The 24814-nt window shown below is 40.6% G+C and overlaps 1 protein-coding gene across 2 annotated transcripts; it reads right to left on the reverse strand.

Annotated features, from left to right (window-relative positions):
• Positions 1-588: 588 nt before the first annotated feature.
• On the reverse strand, positions 589-22904 carry LOC130556613 (histone deacetylase 4-like). 2 transcript variants are annotated; one of them, XM_057337796.1, is made up of 27 exons: positions 22743-22904; positions 19530-19635; positions 14526-14588; positions 9090-9325; positions 8797-8932; positions 8524-8638; positions 7949-8061; positions 7534-7662; positions 7313-7416; positions 7125-7226; positions 6826-6940; positions 6207-6388; positions 5414-5578; positions 5113-5293; positions 4889-5022; positions 4711-4813; positions 4588-4634; positions 4411-4518; positions 4263-4318; positions 4082-4169; positions 3880-3999; positions 3702-3799; positions 3271-3389; positions 3049-3182; positions 2869-2953; positions 1787-1922; positions 589-1714 (listed from the first exon to the last, which is right to left on the reverse strand). In XM_057337796.1, exons 2-27 carry the CDS (start codon positions 19549-19551, stop codon positions 1675-1677), a joined length of 2931 nt encoding a protein of 976 aa, XP_057193779.1. In that variant the 5' UTR covers positions 19552-19635; positions 22743-22904; the 3' UTR covers positions 589-1674. The 2 variants fall into 2 exon arrangements, with proteins under 2 accessions (XP_057193779.1, XP_057193778.1); XM_057337795.1 differs by having other exon boundaries at positions 5113-5296; positions 22743-22898.
• Between the last annotated feature and the right edge of the window lie 1910 nt (positions 22905-24814).

Genomic DNA, 24814 nt, shown 5'->3' on the forward strand with positions numbered 1-24814 from the left:
AGTTTTAACAGTTCCGTATGACAATAAATATATTTTCAAGTCTAACCGTCTTTAACTGGAGCCAAAACGTTTCTGTACTCCACGTAAATAGAAAAGTATTGAAATTAGTTGAGAAATGAAAACGAGGTTGTGTTTTTATCCAGATAACTGCAGCTCCACCATTCACTCGTATGTCTTTGTAGTCGGCTTTTGCCTTCACCAATATGGCGGCGGCGTTGACGTACGACCCAACGGACAATGCGGCGTCTAGTTAAATATACATGTGTATGAACGTCCCTCCCTCAACGGAAAAACGAGACCTCCGGTTCTATCCTCAGTAGTTCAGGTGTGTGCCTCTAGATGGCGCCAATCACAAACCAACCATTTACGTTCATTAGTGTGATCTATAATAGTACGTGACGTTTAAGATAGCTAAAAGTTGCTGTTTATTATTATGCAGTGTGATTTCTTGTTTTAAAAAGTCTTTATTTTCATAGAATCATTGTTGTCAAATAATCTGAGGTCCTATTATTTTCATTTAACGTCTCATGTCAACAGCGGTGTTAGTAGAGAGTCATAGGATAACAAAAGACTGAAATTAAAAACAGATTTGTTTAAAGATACAGGGACATTTATTTGTGTCAGAAAATAACATTTTATTTTCACATTTTCACAACATGAAACTTGGAATGAATTGTACAAACCATACAGTGACACAAAATAACTAAACCGAAATTAAACTTGAGTTTGTAAATACACATGCTGAAGGTTTGTGTGTGAAAGCAACAACAGTTAACAGATAAAACTACATGCAGAATGTATTCCCCGCGTTGTTACGACTCCTCTTCATGCTTAGAGGTCACCAATGTTATCAAGTTGCAGTTTCACATTTACACGATCTTTCTGCGTTTGCTGAACACAAGCTAATGGTCTCTCAATGTTTCATGTCAGAAAGTTTCACATGTAAAATTCAGTGAAAGCCAAAACCATCTCATGTACTACTGTGGTCTTGTTGAACAGCTCATTTTACAGAACTGTGGGTAGAAATTTGCAAGATGCAGACTCATGCTTTGGTCAAACTCTATTTTTCTCCATTTCACACAGATATGATGTCACTCCATTCGTAGCTTTTTCAGTAAAAATATCGCATCAAAAATCAACTGCTAAATTTCAGAAGTGTTTGTACAAAGAGAGTGGTGTGAAATCTGAACTTGTTCTCCTTTCCTGTAACCATCCACTGGAATTATGGGTAACGTTTATTGACTTAAGGCTTTAAGTTCCTCAGAATTCATCAGCAAAAGGCACTCGCTCGCTCAATCGGGAATGTAAGATATCCATAAAGTGGGACTGAAGAAGTCTCGTGCCTCAGTGTCCATCTAGTGTCAAATGTTTTCAAGTACCTGCAGAGCGTTAGTTGGAGCATTTTCTTCTTTCTCGACTTCCGTCTTTCTCTGTGAATGATCTATGGATGATTGGAACGGCCCTCGATGTTTGTGCTAGGATGTTCCCACACCAGGGCAAACCCATCTCCAAAAAGCCTCCACCGTGATCTCTTTATCTTGAACGTGTTTCACTGGGGCCACCGTGCTAGCGGGCTACAGCGCTAACATCGAGACTTAGGCTTTGTGCCCTGATATTACTCCTGCCGCTCAACGTCATCCTCAGGGGAGCTCGCAGCTTCATAAAACATACGTTTTACAAGGGTGACTCCTCTTCCATGGGTTCATCTTCAGTCCTGTGTGCAAAGGTAAAAGGTCATATACTGTCTGGGGATCAAAGAGTGGAAAGAGAGAGAAAGCAGCTGTACCTTTTCTCCATGGCTGCCACAGATAATGATGCCATCGCGGTCACCGTTTCATTTTCCTCAGATTCACCGCTCTGAGCTTCCATCAGAGAGAAGGCCACTCTGGACACGTGCCGCTGCAAGGACCTCCAGTACTTCCCTAACCAACCCACGAAACATTCAGAATCAACTTGACAGGTTCTGTTGGCTGCCAAAGCTTCATAAAACGTTGTTATTCTAGAGTTGCTTTTATTTATCTGATCTAATCCCAATCTTACATACTTCTTATTATTACACATTTTCTATGAATGTTACATTCTTGTTCATGGTATTATTGCACACTCTTGCTCTTATATTATTTTCATTTACATTTTTAAGCATTTGGCAGACACTTTTATCCAAAGCAACTTACATTGCATGTACATTTGTTTCTGAGTATGTGTAATCCCTGGGGTAGAACCCATGATCTTGGCATTGCTAGCGCCATGCTCTAACCACTGAGCTATAGGAAAGCCATGTTAGCTTCTTTCAATTTAAGCTGGAAAGGCTAACCCTAACCATCATGCTAACTAAAGCTTTCCTGTGGCTCAGTGGTTAGAGCATTGGTTAGCAACGCCAAGGTCATGGGTTCGATCCCAGGGATTTCACATACTTAGAAACAAATGTATAGAATAAGATGTAAGTCGCTATGGATAAATGTAAATGTCTCAAAGACTCAACAAAGTCTATATGGATTTGTAGATTTTATTCTATGAGGCCAATTAAATGTTAAATAATGTAATGTATTCTATTCCATATGTAAGCTGTATTTTATATATATTCTGTATGATTTCTCTTTTTTTTTGCAAGCTAGCCTGCAGTGAAACAATGCAACGTTGTAAAAAAGCACTATATAAATAATTTTGAATTGAAAATTGAATATCACACCTATAGTCATCATTTGGTTACACTGTACTGTATATTATTTACTGTATTTCTTTAGGTCCGCTGTAAACACTGTGCTAACCCACAGAAAGTTTGCACATGAAGCTTTACTTCTAGTACACCGGATCATGTCAGAATTCAGCTGTTCTTCATTCATTTGGAGAAAAACAAGATTGACTCACTGTGAGTTTCCAGAACTTTCTCTATGGAGCTCACAGCGTTCTCATTGGGTCTCTGCTTCAGAACTTCAGACGGAAGTGACTCGAGCTGTTCAACACATCGCAATATAATGACAAATCTATTATAAACACATAGCAATACACCCCATAGAAAGTCAAAGGGATGATGGGTAATGATTTCACCTCGATCCCCAGCAGCGCAGAGACACACGCTTCTGACGCGTCACATATGGCTTTGAGGTCGTGACCTCCCTCCAATGCCAACACCACACGACCCCTGGCCAATCCCATCAGCTGTTTGGTCAGGTAACCCAAACCTGTCGGTATCAAACAAGGTTTTACTGAGCGGGCGGTGCACGTCATGAAAAACTCATGTGTCATCACAGATGTCAAAGCAGCGCTTACATTTGGAGCTCAGTTTATAACCTCCCAGCGGAGGAGGGTGTCCGTCCACAGCATCAAAACCTGCCGATACCAGAACTATATCTGGCTCAAACTCATCCGAGATCGGCATGACCACCGTCCTACAAGAGCAAACATCAGCACATTCACAAATATCACACAGAACCAAAACTGACATGGCAAACACGCACTGATGTTTCATGTAGTGAAAAGAACATTTCGACTGCCTGAGATTGTATTCAATTGCTATTGCTGGGGTTTTTCTGAAGTCCAGTAGAACTACTGCACATACAGCTGCTGTCCAAACACTCCACTAACCCTGACTGTTCATTCCTGCAGTCAACAAAACTACTGAAGAACACAGAGATGCTTCAACCCAACAAACAGACCTGGAGCAACACACATGATGAACAGACAGACGTGCCGGCTTTTACCTGAAAGCAGACAGATATTCTGCGTCACCCATTGGTGGTTCTAGACCGCTTGTAAATGCCATATTAACGTTAAATCCGACTCCTGGTCCACTGCCCACCTGCTGACACACGTTTTTTTTATTGCAATACACTAAAACATTTGCTCAATTTGCTTCATTAAAAGTCTCATGCATATGACCTCTTCAGGGGCACCGCTGCCTGGGAAAAAATTTCCATCATCATAGCGATGAAGTGAAATGTAAAGAACGTTGGGATCATCGTAAAATGCTTGTTGAGTTCCGTTGCCATGATGAATATCCTGTGAACCGTACCAATAAAATGACTTCATTCAAAAACAATCACTTCACTTACAACAGAGTAATTCTTTCAAATAAACTCACCCAATCAACAATAAGAATTCTGCTGACATTCAGTCTTTGTTGCAGGAGTTTAGCTGCTACGGCGACAGAGTTAAAGTAACAGAATCCCCTGTGATTGGACGAGAGCATCAGCTTCACATTTTTACAGACATAAAGAGAAAGAAGAATACACACACACACACATAGAATGAACGCGTCTTACATGGGCGTGCTCTCCTCTGCGTGGTGTCCTGGAGGACGAACCACAGCAAAGCCGTTCTGCAATGACATAAAACTACACAGCTCTACATTTGAACAACACGAAAAATCAAATGATACGAGAAAGAAAACAGACAACGAGGGAAAGAAACCTTTAGCTCTCCTGTCGCCACTTTAAAGACGAGTTCAATCACAGAGCCGACGGCCAGACGCGCTGCGCTCGCGGAGTGAACTTCATTCCAGATCGTGTCGCTGTCCACCTGCCAACACACAGAAGAGATTTACCTCTCGCACCGCGTGTCATTTCACACGCGTGTCTTTCTACTCACCCCGATACCTCCGCACGGCAACCTGACGAACATGGATATGACAGAACCTGAGAGAAACAAAAGCATGTTTATTTACCTTCCATTGCAGCGCTTCAGTGTGTTGACTTGCAGTAAATGTCTTACTGTCCAGTTTTTGTCGCAACGGGTTGGTCCCGTACAGCATGACATGTGCTTCAGAATGAACCGTTTGTAGCTCCTCTAATGTGGCTTTTCTTCCACGAATACACTAAAAGATTAAAGGAGGGACACGTGTCGATAGGGCACTAAACGTGTGTGTACAGTAAAGGTGAACGCATCATACCTCACAGCGACTGCGCAGACCCGTCTCCTGCAAGCGAGACCAGATGCTCTGGATGCGGCCGGCATGTTCAGGGTGCGTATTTGTGTTGCCGCACATGCACTGATGCTTTTGCATGAGAGAATCGTACACCAGACCTACAGAAACATGCAAACACACATACAAGCATCACACAGACAGGCCGACAGTAAATCCAGCGGCCGTGTGGTGTGCTGCGGGTCAAGCACCTGTGGTAAAATGAACTTTGGAAGGTTGTTCCTGTACGCTGATGCAGGAAGCAGAGGCAGGTGATGATTGGGCCCTGGAGAGGGGGCGGGGCCCTGAGAAACTGATTGACACACCAGTTGCCTCTAGTGATGCCTGATAGTTTCTGAGTTGATGAATCCTCTGCTGCTCCAAGAGAAGAGCCTGCTACCCTCACATACACACACATAATATTTGTTTTGATGGTTTTCGAGGGCGTTGACATGAAACTTAAGGTGTGTTAAGATTCCGTCTCATGTGTGTCTCTCTCTCTCTTGTTCTCACCTGTTTGAAGAGCACCTGTTGGTCCTCTTGTGTTTGCTCCTCTGTAAGATCAGGAGCTTCCTGTTTAATACAGAGACTCATGGGAAGGGCTTGCTGCTCCTCGAAATCTTCCTCTGTCTCCTCTGGGTGACTCTGATGCTGACGCTCGGCTGGTTTGCTCAACATCTAACGGACACACAGAAGGAATAAATCATGTTTTCTTGAACATTCAGCCGCTCTTCTGAACACACCGAACATCTTTCATTGCTTTATTAATGGAGTTCACTCAGGGGATTTGTTTATTGACACCTCCAGACACCAGACTTGGCAAGATATCATTTGCATGAACATTTGTGCATTTGACAGATGCTTTTATTCAAAAAATGAGCTAACTAAAGTATTTTCTAGCACCATATACCTTCTATATATACCTAGATCTAACACTTGATTATTTTTACTGCAGTAGCCACATCTGAATGAAACACAGATGAGAAATGAGCTCTTGCCAAACTCTGTAATATGTACGTCGCACAGTTTCTTTATGCTTTACAGTCTCAGTGTTCTGTGATGAAAAGCTCCACCGCAGAACAAAACCCACTCTGCTCTCTGTGTCCTGCGGCTCAAATGGCCCTAATCCCAAACCATAGGAACAGAGGACTTCAAACATGCCCATCATCCAGTTGACAGATTCATCGCTGTCATGTGACACACATCCAACCATTCCCTGTCACGACTGCAGAAAGAATGGGGGGACACACCCCGGTGTTCTCTCTGTCACAACGTTCTGTTTCAGGCTAATGAAAGCATTTCTGACCTTGTTGATGTGGAGCTGTTGGAAATGCTGCTTGTGTTTCTCCAGGAACTGTTGGTGTTGTTGTTGGACCACCAGCTGTTGAAGAGCCTGAGAGCTCTGTGGCAGAGGAGCGGACTGCGTGCGACCCAGCGGCCTGTGCTGTTGCAGCTTCTGCAGAGACTGCAGCGGAGCGGCTGCAACACCTGCGACAAACACGCACCGAATGAACGTCTACAAACAACCGAGCCCTTACTATCGTCACTTCATCATGATAAACTCATTTCCGCCAGACACGGCAGCACCCTGTAAACACCACCATCCACACATGGCTGAACAGGACACCCCGGCAGGTCTTTGCCCCCCTTCATTTCCCCGTTCCCATTATTAGCGCTCCAATGTTCCCGTGGAAGCGCAAGTGAGCCCAGCACACCGTGTTCCATCGCTCCGATATTTCCGCCGGATCACTGATCTAATGAACTGAAGAAACCCTGACCGGGCCGCGCTCACAAGTGCAAAATCATAAAAACTGTCCGGTTTATGTGACAACAACCCTGGCAAACAATTGTTGCAACTTTTTTTAATCGGAAGCGACAAGGCAACAACACACAGAGTAAGTGTTTCCTGAAGCTCAAAAACTCACCAGCAGCTAAAGGGCTCGGTGGAGCAGACTGCTCAAGAAGAACTATGTGTTGCAGCAGTGCATTATGGGAGTTTGCGGTGTCAGAATAAGAAGAGGGCAGGAGCGGAGCATCATGCTGGGTAAAGAAACGAAAACTTAAGCACTTTCAAAGCATCACATGCAAATCACAAAGACAATGACCACTAAACTAAAGAACTCACTGAATCCTGTTCCATTTAGGACACAAACAAGGTATTTACATCGGAGGTAAAGTCTCAATATCTTAAACTTTCCTGGCAAACGGGAGGTTGTATACTCACGCTGTTGACGGTGGAGGCAGGCAGGCCCAGGGCGATGTTGGGTAATGAAGGAGACGTGTAGAGAGATCCATCACAACCAGGTAACCTGTGAGCTAAAGACGACTGCAGCACACACAAGCATTTATCCACCGGCCGCTTTTATGTTTGTCCTCTAGAGAGCGTCACAGTCAGGCTTCAAATCGCCTTACCTCGCTGGAGACAGCGGCGCCTATGCCGTTATCACACAAGTTTCCCTGCGAGCTGTTGTTCGGGGAGCTCGGCCCGGATCCAGGTGCGCTGCTACACGCCGAATCTGTTGATCATCACACAAAGAACGAGTTAGCAGAAAAACATTCACATGCCGGTGGATGTCAGTGATGAGTTTTAAGGCTAATTCACTCTGATCCAATAAACCACACCAACAAATCACCTGCCAGGTCCAGAGAGCGCTTCTTCAGCGCATTGATGGGACCGTCTTTTCGTCTCAGTAATGGACTGCTTCTCCGCTCCGTCACTTTCTGCTTCAGACGAGATCGCAGCTTCAGGTTTGGTTCAGACGCTAAAGACAGAGAGTGGAAGGTTTGATTCAGACAGATAATCCTGCAAATAATGCAGCTCTCAGTCTCAGATAAACATGGAAGGAGGCAAAAACAAGACAGATGATGTTCATTGCTTATAGTTTAATAACCGTGTGTTCAGTTAGACCGTGGACTCTCCAGTCAGTTTATGCTGGAGGACCCCCAGTGTTGATTCATTCGTGGAAGTTACACCATTATCATGACTTTCCACAAACTCAACCCTTCTGCAGGAAAAAAGAATGAATCAAGATTATTTGAAAGTTTTACCTGTTTTACGAAGTGGAAAGTCATCTTTCGAGTCGCAGAGAGCAGGATGATTGAAGGTGCTGATGGTGCTCTGAGGTGGAGAACTCTGATCTAAAGAGCTGTACTGAGTTTTCCTGCATAGATGATGCAACACAAACAAACACAAAACTTACAGACTTCACAAAGATAGTTTCCACACTCTTGCACTGCCACTCAAATGACTTCTGAATTCACTTCTGAACGTTCCCTTTCGATAGAAAAGTACACATCTGTGTTGATCTGACTCAGCTAACAGTGGGTTTTTATTTTATTTCTTTATTTTCTTTTTGCTTGTTTTTCTTAAAGCATCTGGCATCTCTGCTCACTGACTGAATAAACATGACTTACGTCTTACGAGTAACATTTGTGTTGGATCAGAAACTTTGAGAAGAGAAAGCAAAAGAGAAGATTGATTGATCTGTGTCTGATCTGTTCAATAATCACATGTTCAAGAATCTGCAAAATAAAGAGAAGCTCCAGGAATACGTAAGACCAGCAAAAGAGTTTGTTATTTGCCAGAATAAGCTGTGATGTGTGTGACGGGTTCTGACCCGCACCAGTAGCGTGGATTGTTGGAGATACAGTGGTTGAGAGTGCGTTGAGCGATTGCTTTCTTCTTATTCAACACAAACTCCTGCAGACGCATCTTCACCTCTGTGCTGGCCACTGCACCTGTTCATACAAAATAAGGAGAAGTTTTTAATTTAGAAGAACATGCTGTGTAAGTCTCTGAGGGCATTCATTTCTGGGGGGGTGTTATATTTTCTTATATATTTTTTCCACAGATTCCCCAGTAGATGGACAGAAGCTCTGATGAAGGAGATGCTCACTCTCTTGTCCACGTTCTTTGTTCTTGAGAAGCTGAAGCTTCTGATCTCGCTGCTGTTTCTCCAGCTCATGCTCCATCTTCCTCTGATGCTCCATGAGCTCCTGCTGGTGCTTGAGGGCCAGAAGCTCCTGCTGATGCTGACGAGAGAAACAGGTTACACAGGTAAACAGGTGTGTCATGACCTCCGGGTCAAGAATCACAAGTTGGCTGGTTCAAACCCATCATAAACTATCATCACGACCCTTCCATCCTAACACCAAGCCTACAGCAGAAGAGAGGACGGAACTTTGGTACCTTCATGTGTTCCTGTAACTGAGCTTCATGTTGTCGTGAAAGCCGCTCGTGTTGCCTCTGAAACTCTGCGATGAGAAGCTGATGCTGCACCTGCTGTTTGTGTTTGAGGGACAGAAGCTCCTGCTCCAGCTGCCGCTCGCGACACGTGCCATCCGCCGCAGGGCTCGCATCCACGCAAAGATCCATGGGGATGGCAGCGGGGGGGATTCTCACGGGCAGAGCTGAACTCAGTTCAACTGCAGGTAGAGAAGAAACATCACAATGTCTGAAGAGTTCTCAACATGTTCCTCTCATGTTCATTTGTCACGTTTTAATGGCCTAAATAGCAGTGAATTTCTTAATCTGACAAATCTATAAATTACTTCTATTTATATCTGTGAGTGGATACAAGCTGGGTTAGGTCAAGGTCAAGTTTATTTATTTAGCCTTTTAAAACAACATAAATGCTGACCAAAGTGCTGCACAACATACAAGACAAAACATCCTCGTACAATACAATTTAAATACTAATAAAATATATCGAAAGAAAACTGAACAAAAATGAATCAAATTCAAACAAAACATCATGCAAAATGAAACAAAATTAAAATATTATCAAATTAACCATGTGCCTGAGAAAAGAAAATATTTTTTAAGAGAGGATTTAAAAGTGGATAGAGTAGGCGATAGTCTTATAAACAAAGGTAGGGAATTCCAGAGCTTAGGACCAAGACCTGAGAAAGCCCTGTCACCATTGGATTTAAATCGAGATTTTGGAACATTTAATAACATCTGGGTGGAAGATCTTAGCGTTCTCTCAGGAGAGTAGGTGTGGAGAAGGTATGAAATATAAGTAGGTGCAAGACCATGAAGTGATTTAAATACAAATACTGAAACCTCCTGTAGCTCAGTGGTTAGAGCATGGCAACGCCAAGGTCATGAGTATGATCCCAGGGATTGCACATACTTAGAAACAAATGTGTAGTATAATGCAATGTAAGTCGCTTTGGATAAAAGCGTCTGCCAGATGCATAAATGTAAATGTAACCAATGAAGTGATGCTAACACAGATTTGATATATTCTCTCTTTTTTGTCCCTGTCAAAAAACAAGCCGTGGCATTCTGTACCAGTTGTAAACGTTAGTGCGAGGACTGATTTATTCCAGCATATAGAGCGTTACAATAGTCCAACCTGGTTGAGATGAAAGCATGAATAACGGTCTCCAAATCACTAAAACTCAAAATATTTTTAAGCTTGCCAAGTCCCCTAAAACTGCAGAAAACTGGCTCTAACTACAGAATTGATTTGTTTGTCAAATTTTAACTCAGGGTCAAGGGTAACTCCCAGATTTTTAACTTTATCAAGAATGTTTTCTTGAAGGGGGGCCCAGGGTAGAACTTAGATTATTTAAAAGGTGTGAAGGGCCAAACAACATAACTTCAGTTTTTTTCGGATTTAGTTGAAGGACATTATTGTCCATCCAAACCTTAATGTCCTCTAAACAATCTAGCAGAGAGGACACTGAATCAGTACCTGATTTTAATGGAAAATAGAGCGGAGTGTCATCGGCATAAATGTGATATGAAACTTTATGGGACTCAAAAATTAAACGAAGAGGGAGTTAATATAAAGAAAATAAGATTGGACCCAGAATTGAGCCCTGGGGCACCCCACAAGTGACGGGAACAGAGCTTGATGACAATTCTCCAATTTCCACCGAAAAACTCCTATTTGTGAGATATTCAATTTAATTTGATGTTATTTATATAGCGCTTTTCACAATGTCCATTGTTCCAAAGCAGCTTTACAGGAGAAAATAAGAAAAACAGAAAAACACAGAAAAGTTATAAACACAGCGCATGAACAAGCAAGATCATTCTAATAAATAATATCTAATATCAGCGGTCTCCCGGTGAACAAGCCAACACGGCCCTGTGGCGAGGAACCCAAACTTCAATGATAAATAAATGGAGAAAAAACCCTCGGGAGAAACCAGTCTCTGTCGGGAGGGCCAGTTCTCCTCTGATATGTCACAGCTGCACTCACTGACTTTCATTCAAAGTTACTGAGTAAATGTTTACTAATAACAGGGAGAGCTTATTAGTTGTGATTTAGGAAGTTTCATTTGTTGGAACTGTTTAGGTCTAATTTTGTCTTATTTTGTGATCGATATCAGACAACAGAGGAATGATATAAGCAGGGAAAATAGTAATGGCATTATGATTTTGATGCAAACCAATCTAATGCAACATCACGAATGCCAATTTCAAGGTCTAATCTCTTTAAAAGGATACGATGATCCACTGTATCAAAAGCCGCAATTAAGTCCAATAATAGAAGAGTCTGCAGATACAGTAGTAAGAGGTCGTTTATTACCCTTAAAAGTGCATATTCAGTACTGTGTTTGGCTCTGAAACCAGACTGGAAAGGATCCAAAATGTTGTTAGAGATTAAGTATGGGGAAATTTGATTTAGTACACACTTTTCCAGAACTTTGTGCAAAAATGGAAGTTTCAAAATTGGCCTATAGTTATTAAGATCAAAGGGGTCGAGATTTACTTTTCTGCGTACAGAATGGACCAGAGCCTGTTTAAGGCAAGATGGAACAGTACCTGTTTGTAAGGAGCTATTGATAATAGAAAGAAGACTTGGCAACACAGAAGACAGAACATCCTTTAGTAACTTTGTGGGAATAGCATCAAGAGAACAAGTGGTTGATTTCATGTTAGAAATAATGCCCAGCAGCTCAGATTGTGAAATAGTCTGAAAATAAGAAAAAGCAGCTTTACACAAGCTGAGACCAATCACCTTCGTATGTACAGTATAGCACTTTCACAACGCACACATCGATTAAAAGCAGCTTGACAGAAAATCTACAGTCTCTGTCTATTATTATTATTATCATTAAATCTTTCATTATTGTTTTACACATTTAATCTATTTATCTGCCTGTCTGTTAAAGAGCGCAGTGAAACCTAATTCACGTTGAGCTGAAATACAGAGACATGACAATACTACACAAGATAAAGTTTCTCTCCAGCAGGCAGATTCAAAACTCAATGTTATAAATCACATGAGCTCTTCAATCCTTAAGATGAAGATGATGACAAATACAGTTTAGAACATACAACCCTTAATCATGCACAAAACAGAAGACAAATAAAAACAGAATAAAATCTCACCTACAGTAACACCTCAGAGCCTTTGTGTGTGTGTGCATTCAACACCTTTTCGCTGCTTTAACTAACACACACCAGTGACATCACAGGGCTGTCCCACAGCAAACATTCACACACACGCACACGCACACACACACACACACACACACACACACACTACACAGTGTAGAGCACAAAGAGAGATGCTTATATAAACCATGCAGATTCAGACAGATATTTTGTTTGTCGTTATGGTCTTTTACAGAATGTAAAACAAACACTTTGAAGGCTTGTCACAATCGGAAGTGTGATTGTGGTAAATCTAAACTAATGTCTAACACACACTAATGCCACATACACACTGATCAAATGACATCGCATTAAACTGCTTAGATGACAACCATCAATAACTGACTAAAACACTGACAGCATTTCTAAATCTATAATGCTACACACGTTCAATACACAAATTCACAAAGAATGTAACCATGGCAACCTCCATGTACATTTAGTCATTTAGATTAGTAGACACTTTTATCCAAAGCGACTTACAAAATGATGAACAATGGAAGCAATCACAACCACAAAATGTACAAGTCAGTGCATCAAAAACTAAACACAATTCGCTAAAACGCAGTACAGTTAGATATATATAGATAAAAAAGAGGAGGAGAGAGCCAGGGATAACGCTGTCATTCATTTCAAAAGATTTTAATGTCTGACAGCAGAATACGTCAATGAGAATGGCTTTCCTGGGCACTGAGTTGTATTAAAATATAATATGTGACAGTTCTAAGAGTAGAAGCAAAGTACCGACTAGTCTGACTCTGAGCTCAAACGTGACGCGATGTAGATGACATCTTAAATATGCTAATTAGTACATCAAGAATCGATTCTGAATCGAATCAGGAGGGACCAAATGATTCCCACCCCTAGTATCAACTGTTGTCTGATATACTTGCTACAGCTTCAAGACTTTTGAGAAAAACAAGCAGATGTAAATGGAGAGACTGGTATAATCTGTAGCATAATGTTAAAGATCCAGTGTGTAATTTTTTTGGAGGATCTATTGACAGAAATGCAATATAATATATGTAAAATGACAATGCAATTGTGTATTTAAATATACATTTTAAATAACATGTGTGCAAGATTAAGTGCAAAATGAAAATATAAATTCAATTATATCACTTACATTTGTCAGTTCCTACACTAGTTTTAATATGTTAAGTTACGGAAACGTTGCGCCATAAAAACAGTTTCTGAATGATTATGTTAAGATATTGACTAAGACAACAAATACTGAATGTGTTTATGATGAAAACGTGTATGTGCAAGCGATTTAACGCTTTTATCATCTCTGCAGTCGTACGTGTTTTCAACACCTCAAAACAACACACGTAACGAGTGATGCTGGCTCCGCCCTCACACAATGACGCTGTACGAGGGAGGGGGCGTGGCCAGCTCGAAATGCATTTTCAAGTCCACATTGAATTTTTCAACACCCAACGTGCTGTGTGTAACTGAAAATGCAATCCCAAATGTTCAATCTGTTAATGTTAATGCGTTTAGGGAAAATAACATTTGAATTTGAATTTTGCTACAGTTTTGCTTGACTATCTTAAACATATATAATCAATCCGGGGAATGCATTTTCATTTTCATTTTGCAACTTAAAGAGCATTAAAAAATATCCATTTAAATAACATATTAAAACTAGTGTAGGAACTGACAAATGTAATTTATATAATTGAATTTTTATTTTCATTTTGCACTTAATGTTGCACACATGTTATTTAAAATGTATATTTAAAGACACAATTGCATTGTCATTTTACATACTGCATTGCCATTTTGCGTATTGCATTTCAAATTGAAAATAGCAACCAATATGCTTCCATACGTACAGCGCGGGTCTGACATGTTGTTTCTGCTGTATCCCTAAACCAACAAACTCCTCTACAGAACCCGTTTCGTAAGTACGTTATATCTTTCGGAAAAGAAGTGAAAACGTGACAACATCTTAATCCTCTCTTAGCCTCCGTACTGCTTCAAAAGGGAGGGGTGAGATGTGGAATGAGCTGTTGATTGCAATTCGCAACCTCACCGCTACATGCCGCTAAAAATCACACAATGGTCCTTTGAATCCTCGCCTATATGGGCAGGGCTGATTGTCAGATTGTTTACATTCATAGACAACATTCATACATTCAAACAACCCAACCGCATCATCTCCAGCTCTTGACATCCACATGCGTGTTTAATTTGATGAGAAATGACAAAGATATGCTGTGTTACCTGTAGGAATGTGGTCAAACGCTGAGGGTTTCAGGAGCTCCGCTGTCTGATCCATATGAGAGTCTGAGAGAGAGAGAGAGAGATAGCTGGGTGTTAGCTGCACAATATGTGTCTGCCTGTATATATATATATATATATATATATATATATATATATGTACATAACATTATATTATTATATCCCTTTATTCTGCTACATAAATGTATATTTTGCTTTTGTAATTCTTTGTTTAAACTATCCTTTATTTCTGTTTTCATATATTTACATATATTATAGAGCGAGAGAGAGAGAGAAGTGATTGGATGCTGAAGAACACGCAAGACACACAGCACAAACAGTACACCTTCATTCCAACAACAACAAACTAAACATCTTCCAGTTATTTAAAATGATTGTCATCTTGATATGCCAAACATTCAATTCTCCTGTTATAATGTAAAAGAAACAGCACAGGTTATTTTCAACCAGATGAGGAGGAAAACAAAGGGCAGTTTATCTTCACATGATACTATTTTGGGGAAATAACCAGAGCAGAAAGCTCAGAAAGTGCTCTGATGTTCCTCTAATGAAGACACCAGAGAATGTGTTTGCGTTTGTCTATTTTTAGAAAGATACAACCCAGGTTCAGATTCGTCTCCATCCCCAGCATGTTAAACAAGTTACCCCTGAGGAACAGGCCACATTTGTTTTGCAATAACAAGAAATCTACTGATGATGGATCTGGGTTTGGATTTAAGGCCAGTAAATCAATAGCTAACCATCCAGTGATGCATACTGATGCAGTATTTTAGTCCGTGATGCTTGTTCCTATTCCTACCAACTGAATGAACAAATGTAAAGCTGTAGTGTACCCTCGTTGGTGGTGGTGTCAGTATATGAAAGATTGAAGAGGTTTGTCTGTGGCCTCAGTGCTTTGCATGGGAAATGTCTTGTTGAAGCTTGATTGAGGAACACACCTGAAACTGATATACTGTGGTTATTAAAAACAAATGGAGAATTTTGCATGTCAATGTGTTGAGCTATCGATGTAACAGACAGCTGTGCTGAATGTATCTCCTCATACAGCAACAGGTAGGAAACCTGAGCTCAGATTTAAAGCGTCAAAGCACCTTCCCAAACCACAGGACAATACAAATGCATGCAGTTATGAAAATGACAGAGCAAGTAAGCCTGGTTTTATGAGTGGCGTGCAAAAGGCAAATCCCAAAACATTAGGCTTCATCTTTCCATTTGCTAAAGCTTTCAGCCGAAGTGATATACCGTTTACATTTAATCAGCATGAGCACTACCCTCGGCACTACAGGAACGTGAAGATGTCTGGAGCAGCTGGATTTGTACGCAGACACGTGTTACAGACCTAAAGATTCAACACTGATGTTCAACAGAGAGTTATTTCATAATGATTGACTTTATCCTGTGAGGTTTTGTTTATGTTCATGAGAAACTGGCGAGGCAAACACACATTAAAAGTGCATGACATCACTATGACACAATTTATATTTGAGGGAAACAAACAGGCCGTGTGAAAGGTCAACAAATTGTTTGCTCTTTTCATTGTTCACACCTCTGTTATTGTCCTCATGCAATCTGATCATAGATTTACATGTATCACTGTACTGTACATGTTGTCAAACGAACTCACATACAGCAGAGGTGTCTTCACAACAATGAGGAAAAAAACACAAATCATCCATGATATGAACAAACCATGAAGAAAAGAGACGTTATAACATCAATGCTGCTTGAAGATCAAAATTACACACAAAATTGTTGATATCTCGTGTTTGAGGATCGGAAGTGGTCAGTCCAATGTGAATGTATCTCAATGTAGCTCTACTTCTGTTCATGCTGATGGACGCAGAAGATGAATGTTGTGGAATAGAACTCATTTATTTCCAGCAGGACTGACATTTAAAGGCAGTGTAGGCATGTTTGTTGTGCAGATTGAAAGTCTCTTCACATCCAGTAAAGCGGTGTAAATATACAGTATTTATACATGTAAATACCTTCAAATGTTGGTCCGATCATTGCATGTCCCACTTGTCTGTCAAACTATTTGCATAGGACCCCCACTCTCCGTTCTCAGAGCGCTCTGAGGGAGAACACTGAGCACTGCACATGTTCTAGATCTCTCTAAACAAACACACCGGATTTAATCTATCAACTCAGATTAGAGAGACGTGAAAAAATTTGAGGACCAGGATTGGAAAACACTACTTTAAATTCTCAGGGCACTGGTTAGATTATGTGTATTGTGGGCTGGCCGCCTGCATCGCAGTGTTTGGGAGGGGACAAAAGTCCTGCTTCTTGCGCTTTGATGACAACACGGATTAGTGGCAAAGAAGGGAATTTACGTAATAACAAAATCTGGTATTGAACCTGCTGTTCACACCCGAGTGACCAAAAGTGCCAATTACGCCAAACTGGGAACATAACGCATAATGGCTTTAATTGGACGAGATACCATTACATCAGTGTCCGAGAAGGCCGACATGTCAAAAGGTGGGATGGCAAGTCTTGTGCAGCCTGTAATTGGACATGTCCGGTGTTGGCAGGACATCCAGTATCAGCGGACAACACTGCACTTCTGTTCTCCCGTCCATTCGTTTTCCCTGACCATCATTAAAATCAGCACGCTTCCCTTAATCATCTGAGAACAAAGCATCATTTGTATGGACTCACAGAAATTGCTTCAGCCAGTATTGCTGCCATTGTTTCCCTCATCTGCGCTGGAGGGGACACGCGTGCAGAATCTGTGCGGATCTATAAATAGCTGCTATTCCGCAGTGACTGCTGAGATAAATATAAACACACCAGACAGATGGAGAGATGCAGAGTAACATCACATAAAGTCTCCTATGCATAGAACGACAACAACAAAATTGACACAAGATTGTATTATACACAGAAAAAGACCACTTAGAGTTACACAGAAGTTAAAACATGATTCATGATGTGTTCTTAATGTATTTACATACAGTTGTGTCACATCTTTGACACAATCACACTATTACACCAAATAAACCTGCAGTTCTGATGCTCTTACAACAGATTCTGGATGAATCCAACATACAGAAACACTCCTACAGATGGTTTCACCAGAAACAACAAAAACAAACTTGAGTGCTTTTCTGGCCCAAACTTTCCGGTACACATCCGCAAAGAATAGAGACCCTGCAGATTATTGCTGAAAACAAGAAAAAGAAATAACAAGTAAATGACATTACCTAGCAAGTTCAAATGAAGCCTAGCCAGTATTATTTTGGGCAGTGGCCGTTCTACACTGAATTACACCCAGGGCGAGACCCCCTTCGAGCTCCCCCCCAAAAAATATACCACAAAATTCTGCACAAACAGTTATATTTTATTATAACAACATAAGTGAAAATTATATTTCTCAATTGCACAAATCCTTCATTAGAACATTTAAAAACACACTTAAGAGAATCCAGTTATTTAACTATTGCAATTACAACAGGACACACACTTTTTAAGGTGCACAATCTCCACCTCCAACATTGCCAAATGACAATGAACACAATTCTGCACAAAATATGACAGTATAAGTTATCAGAACTTAAATAAATATACACTATATACATAAATGTGCCAAAAATAAACACAAGAACCAGGGACGGATTCCCAGTGGAACGCTGCTCATGTGGGCATTCTCATGAATATCATAGCGAACAGACCAGGGGAACCCAAACACAATGGCAAGCGGACGGTCGGAAACACCCAGCAGAACACGATCATGAACAGACCAGACGGAGGGGGGACCGGAACGCGATGGCAAACGGAGGGGTGTGTGGTGGGCTGCTTTTGGTGAAAAAGTCCAGAGCCACTTTTTAGTTCCAGTCCGGCCTGAGAAGAACCGTTACTTGGCTAACCCAGTTACACGACCCATAGAAAACTGTGTTATTAACCACCCAACCAAATTTGAATGATACAAAAACCCACCAAGTATATAAAACAAGGTATCAAAATCATGAAAAAATGATGCAGTACTCTTCGCTCTCAACACTGGGGGCGTGTCCACTGTCTGTGATGAAGCCACGCCCACTCGCCTCTCTCAGCCTGAGTCCCCAGTATATGAGAAAAGTTTTACAAGAGAATTTAAATTCAAACACGCGCGATCTTCACCAATAGAGAATCACTGAAGCGCTCTGTCCATTCGCTGTTTGTGTTCCATTCGCGACTGGGTTAGAGTTCACTTGTTATTTGCCGTGAAATGGGTTTTGGGTAGAGTGAGAGCGTGAGATAGAGCCTGAAAGTGTGTGCGTGACTGAACCGGTGAACCACTGATGCTAATACGCTCTAGTGTTAGGGGAGGGGCCATGCGTGCTCGGGGCTCCATTGCGTTATTGAGAGCTGATTTCAGGCCTGCCCATAAAAATCCTGAACACGACAATGTTGAAAAACGGTTTAACAGTCTAACTCCACAATTCAGTACCACATAGATCACAGTCTTTGTAAAGTGTTTCAGCAATACATTTAGAAACAATTCTGGGAATTCCATTTATAGCTTAGCCAATAGAGTATAGGTCTTATTCGCACAGAACACACAAACAGATTGAGTGTATTCATTGAAAACAATGCGAGTCGCCCAATGCATACACATAAATGTTATGTAACAAATATTTGAATCTGTCACAATGTGAGTTGTGTGAACAGCAGGTGATCTACGCTGTGACAAACCCATTTTATCATTATATGATTAGCTTTCCTGTGGCTCAGTGGTTACAGCATGGGTTATGGGTACGATCCCAGGGATTGCACATTCTTAGAAACAAGTGTATAGTATAATGTAATGTAAGTCGCTTTGGATAAAAGCGTCGGCCAAATGCATAAATCTAAATCTAGATGAAGTTTTTTTTTAAATGTTTCAGTCTGCAGGCAAGCATTGCATTTATGCATTTAAGCACTGCACACAAACACAAAAAGTGTTGCACACCTACAACAAGCACATATGGAAAACGTCACGTGTAATGATAAGACGTGTACCTGATTGACTCTGTGAAGTCATGATGTTCACTGCACCAGATGTTGTGCCTGAAAATGTTCTTAAACATCAGGTGTAGTTCCAGGTAAAATTCTCCTCCTCCACCAGCTGCTGGAAAACACAGATCCATAAACAAAACAGAATAACACTGCCGAATTATCCATTACAGACATTTAATGAATTGCTTCAATCAAATATGTTTGTCTACTTTGGATCTTATTGCTCCGTTAAAACCTAAACTTATTGTTACCAAACCCCCTTTGCTCAGAAAGGCATGCAGAAGAGCAGAGAAAGGATAAGTTCCTAAACACGATCATGAACAGACCAGTCGGAGGGGGGACCGGAACGCGATGGCAAACAGAGGGGTGTGTGGTGGGCTAAGGATAAGTTGCAGGTCTTCTATGAAATGTGGAGAGATTCCCTATATGTGTATCAGAGAGCTGTCAAGGCCACCAAGTCCAAATTTTTATCTGAGTTTATTGATGACAACTTACATAGACCAAAGACCATTTTCTCTGTTATTGTTTCTGTGCTCAGTCCGTCCCCCAGTCAACATTTTTCCTGATGCTTCCATATCACTGTGCGAACAATTCTGTACATTTTTTCATGAGAAAATCGCTCAATTAAGATCTAACCTGCCCTTGAGAAACTCAGTTCAACCTGAGAGATCAAGTAGTTCTTTTCTGTGGAGCGATTTTCAGCCTGTTTCTTTCGAATCCTGTAAAGGCATTGTTGAACATCTAAGATCAACTTCATCTTCTCAAGATATCATTCCATCTAGATTTTTAAAACAGATTTTTAATACCGTTGGTCATAATCTTCTAACTGTTTTTAATACTAGTCTAAATACTGGGGTTGTTCCTGACTGCTTAAAAACAGCTACAGTAACTCCATTGCTAAAGAGACCCAATCTTGATTCATCAAATTTGAATCATTTTAGGCCTATTTCAAATTTGCCGTTTCTTTCTAAGATTCTTGAGAAAATTGTGTTGACCCAGCTGCAGTCCCATTTGTTGTCAAATAATATTTTTGAACAATTTCAATCGGGGTTTCAGTCTCTTCACAGCACAGAAACTACACTTTTAAAAGTTGTAAATGATATCTTACTTGAAACAGATAAAGGGAATGCTGTGGCGCTGGTGCTTTTAGACTTAAGCTCTGCAATTGACATGGTTGACCACAATATCTTGATTTCCAGGCTAGAGAGCTGTGTTGGGTTACAAGGCAAGGAGCTGAAATTGTTCCAATCTTTTTTAACAAACAGAAATGTTAGTGTTTCCATTGGTCAACATAGTTCGTCTTCACAACCACCTGCTTGTGGGGTACCACAGGGTTCAATTCTCGCTCCAGTTTTATTCTCTCTATTTTTGTTACCAATGGGAGCTATATTTGAGAAACATGGAGTGTCTTTCCACCTATATGCGGATGATACTCAGCTGTATTTTCCCTTGCAGCATAGAAGTAAGGAATTCTTAGGACCTTTGTTGGATTGTCTAAATGAATTACAAACATGGTTAAAGCAGAATCTTTTGTTGTTAAACGAGAACAAAACTGAAATTATTCTATTTGGTTTCAAATCAAATGATGACTATTCCCCTCATTTGGTCATCTCTCTTCCTATTTTACACCCTGTGCCAAAGATCTTGGTGTTCTTGTTGATTGCAACTTGGGTTTTGAGAAATAAATTAGTGCAGTGCTCAAATCAAGTTTCTTCCATTTACGGCGTTTATTTAAAATCAAACCTCTACTCTCTGTTAAATAGTTTGAACAGATCATTCACTTGTTTGTTCCAAGTCGTTTAGACTACTGTAATTCACTTTATTATGGTATAAGTCAGTCCTCTATAATGCAGATGGTCCAAAATGCTGCTGCAAGGATGCTGACAGGCAGATGGAGGTTCGATCATATCTCGCCCATTCTTATTTCATTAAATTGGCTACCAGTCAAACATGGAATTACATTTTAAATTCTAAGTTTTGTTTATAAATCTTTGCATAATAAAGCCCCATCATATCTCTCCGAGGCAATCTCTAATTATAAACTAAATAGGTCGCTAAGATCCAGCAATCTTGGTCTCCTCACTGACTGTTCCGAGAACGAGTTTCCACTGCAGAGGTGATTGTGCCTTCGCTGCTGCTGGTCCTAGTCTATGGAATAAACTACAAGCTGCGCCTTTGCCTGTATTTAAATACCTGCTTAAACAACATCTTTTGTCAATAGCTTTTATCTAGCCTTGTCAATAGTTTTGTCTATTGTGCTTTGTTGTTTTGTGGTTTTCTTTTTTTCTTTATGTTTTTTGTTTTGAGCTGTATTGTACAGCACTTTGGGTCAACTAAATGGTAGTTGTGTAGAAAGAAAGAAAGAAAGAAAGAAAGAAAGAAAGAAAGAAAGAAAGAAAGAAAGAAAGAAAGAAAGAAAGAAAGAAAGAAAGAAAGAAAGAAAGAAAGAAAGAAAGAAAGAAAGATGCAGTGCTTAAAATATCCTCATAGATCACCAAACAAACTTGACACGATTGACATCCTCAACCCATCAGCATAAAACAAAAGAGAGAAGCGGGACATTCCACATGCTCAGAAAACTCACTCCCATCACGATTACACAATAAAAACACGGAGGTGACACGGCGAGGATCCACGCAGACGGGGGCGCGCGTGGAGCGCATCCACTTGTGGACGTTATTGAGACAGCAAACAAAGACTAGCACCAAAAACTATACAAATAAGAATTAAATAAACAACGGTAACGGTAAATTGTGATTGTATGCTCACATTTATTTTCTCGTCTAGACATTTTTAATATTGTAAATTCGTGCGTGTTTCTGCTGCATCCAGCGCGTTTAATCTGAAACGCGTTTAATCTTAAACAGATATTTACACAACTGTTTATTTGATCGAGAAAACATGATATACAAGTAACACATCCCCCCACCCCCAAGCTTATTATTCACTCATTCACAAAAACGTGCGACTCACGATCAACACCGCCCATCTCAGGACACCTTACATCATTGGCCATCGCTGATTTCAACACAATAGTCTCACAATAAAAAACAACGTCATCCTAAACCACTAGCGTGCATCACACCGTGAGCTGAATGAAAGCCTCCATCATTACTCTTTCACATACCACGATTAAAACAGCGACGCTGACGTCATGTGTCATTGATGTCATACGCGAATTATTCTGCAATATGAACGTGTCGTTTATAAACTCACCCTATCACAGCAGATGTGAGACGCTGCCGAAGCGATACAAACACCGTTTGGCAGATTCCGCCATACTGGATTCTTCGTTACAGAATCACGTGTGACAAACTGTACCGTATGTCCTCGAGAGGCGGGATCATACACCGCATAACGCACACGCCATGACGTCATTCCCGATGCGCGACCCGGGGTCAAAGAAGTTCATTCAATCAGTCGATTTGTCTCGGGATGTCATGTGAACCGTGTGCAGGAGCCTAAGAGTTTCCTTCTCGGCAGCTGATGGATGAGTTTTCTGAAAGATCCTTGTGAAAGAAATGTGCTTTCAAACAACATGAACGCTGCCGTGTGTCACTCCTGCATGTTTCATAAAGAGTGACCTGCAAAAACGACACACGAGACTTCATGTTATAGCCTAGGGTTTGAACACAGATCTAAAACAGCTAACGTAGCACACGTAAAGATCTGGAAAACATCTGCTATGTAAAACATCTGCCAAACATCTTAGTAAGAGCAGTTTTACATCCGTTCTAAATCATAAACATCTTACGGATGTCTTATAGATATCTATATGACATCTGACCGCAGACGTCTCCGAGGGGTATTGCAGATGTCTTCCAGATGTAGTGTGCTATCAGCCTATAACACGCGTGACCAAGGATTTGTACACACTGAAGAAATAAAAGGCCTTCAGCTCAAAGCAGAAACTAAACCCTTTAATCTTCTGCTGTTTATGTATATTGTGTCATGGGTTTGATTCCCACACATGCTGACACATCCGAATGTACCACGTGTAATGAAATCTGTGTACAAAGAGATTTCTAATGGGGTTAGAGTCTTTTTCAGTTTCAGTTGACTGGTATTTTATATCTTATTTTGTTTTAAGTGCAAAGATTCTAAAGGCACGTAAGGTGTTAGCATTGGATCTATTGAATCAGACGCGATCTGATCTTGGTCTGACCTGATGCTGCTTTTTTTACTTCAGGACAAATATCTGTAGATTCCAGATACATAAAAATGTGTACGCACGCAGCTCAGTATTAGAATGTAGTTGGGATCGTGGTTTCTATAGTAACAGAGGATTTCCACTTCTCATGAGTAAGGTGACCCATACCCGAAATGTGACCTCTGCATTTAACCTATCCAGAGAGTAGTGAACACGTGCACAGCAAGTTACTTTTGGCTATACATTTTAAGTTGTTGTATTGGAAAGAACTTTGGTGCAACAAGAGTTGCTTTTAAATGTGCTATATAAATAAATAAACAAAAAGCATGTTGTGCTTTATTATATGTAAGGATGGCTGTTGCCGTACGTAATTAAACGTATTAATTCGTGATAAAATAAAAACTACTGAAACGAATGTGTGTTTTCCCCATGTTAAAAATTTGGTGTTTGACACAGATTACCTGTTGGTGGGTCAAGGATCGAGACGTTTGGGAACCCCCTGCTAATAAGGACAAACATTCAAGTATAACGGGAAACAGATGGAAAAATAATATCTTTAAAAAAATCTTATTTTCACTTATTACTACGGGCAATGCCAGATATTCTGGTCCGTGTAACGCTTTGCAGTTCTTTTTTCAATTTTCACCATCAAAATTAATCAAATGAAAATTGGTTTCAAACTGTCATTTTCAATTTTCATGGGTACTTCACAAATGGATAATTGTTTGTCAGTTTCATTTTCAATTATACGTGTTTGGGTAATTGCTTCAGAATTTCAGATTTTCGAACAAACACAAAAATTACTTGTTTTTCTAATTTTACATGTATGTGCTTGCGCTTGCAGCTGGATCGTACCATTATCGCCGGTGGTAGGGGTTTACAGTGCGTACTGCTGTTTATATGAGATCACCGTTACCTTTGCACGTTAACCATATTGTCTGGACAATGAGTGAGTGGAGTGCGCTTGATTCATATGAAAGTGTGATCCGTCGGTTGGTAGAATGTCCATCTAGAAAACATGTCGCTTTCACGGTTAATGTGTAGCCTAATTATTATGAGACGTCATATTATCCCTTTATAACAAGAAAATATATCATTTAAATGCCATATTATCCCAGGGACGTCATTTCCACTGGGG

Source organism: Triplophysa rosa, linkage group LG7 (genome assembly GCF_024868665.1).
Source record: "Triplophysa rosa linkage group LG7, Trosa_1v2, whole genome shotgun sequence".
Classification (NCBI taxonomy): domain Eukaryota; kingdom Metazoa; phylum Chordata; class Actinopteri; order Cypriniformes; family Nemacheilidae; genus Triplophysa; species Triplophysa rosa.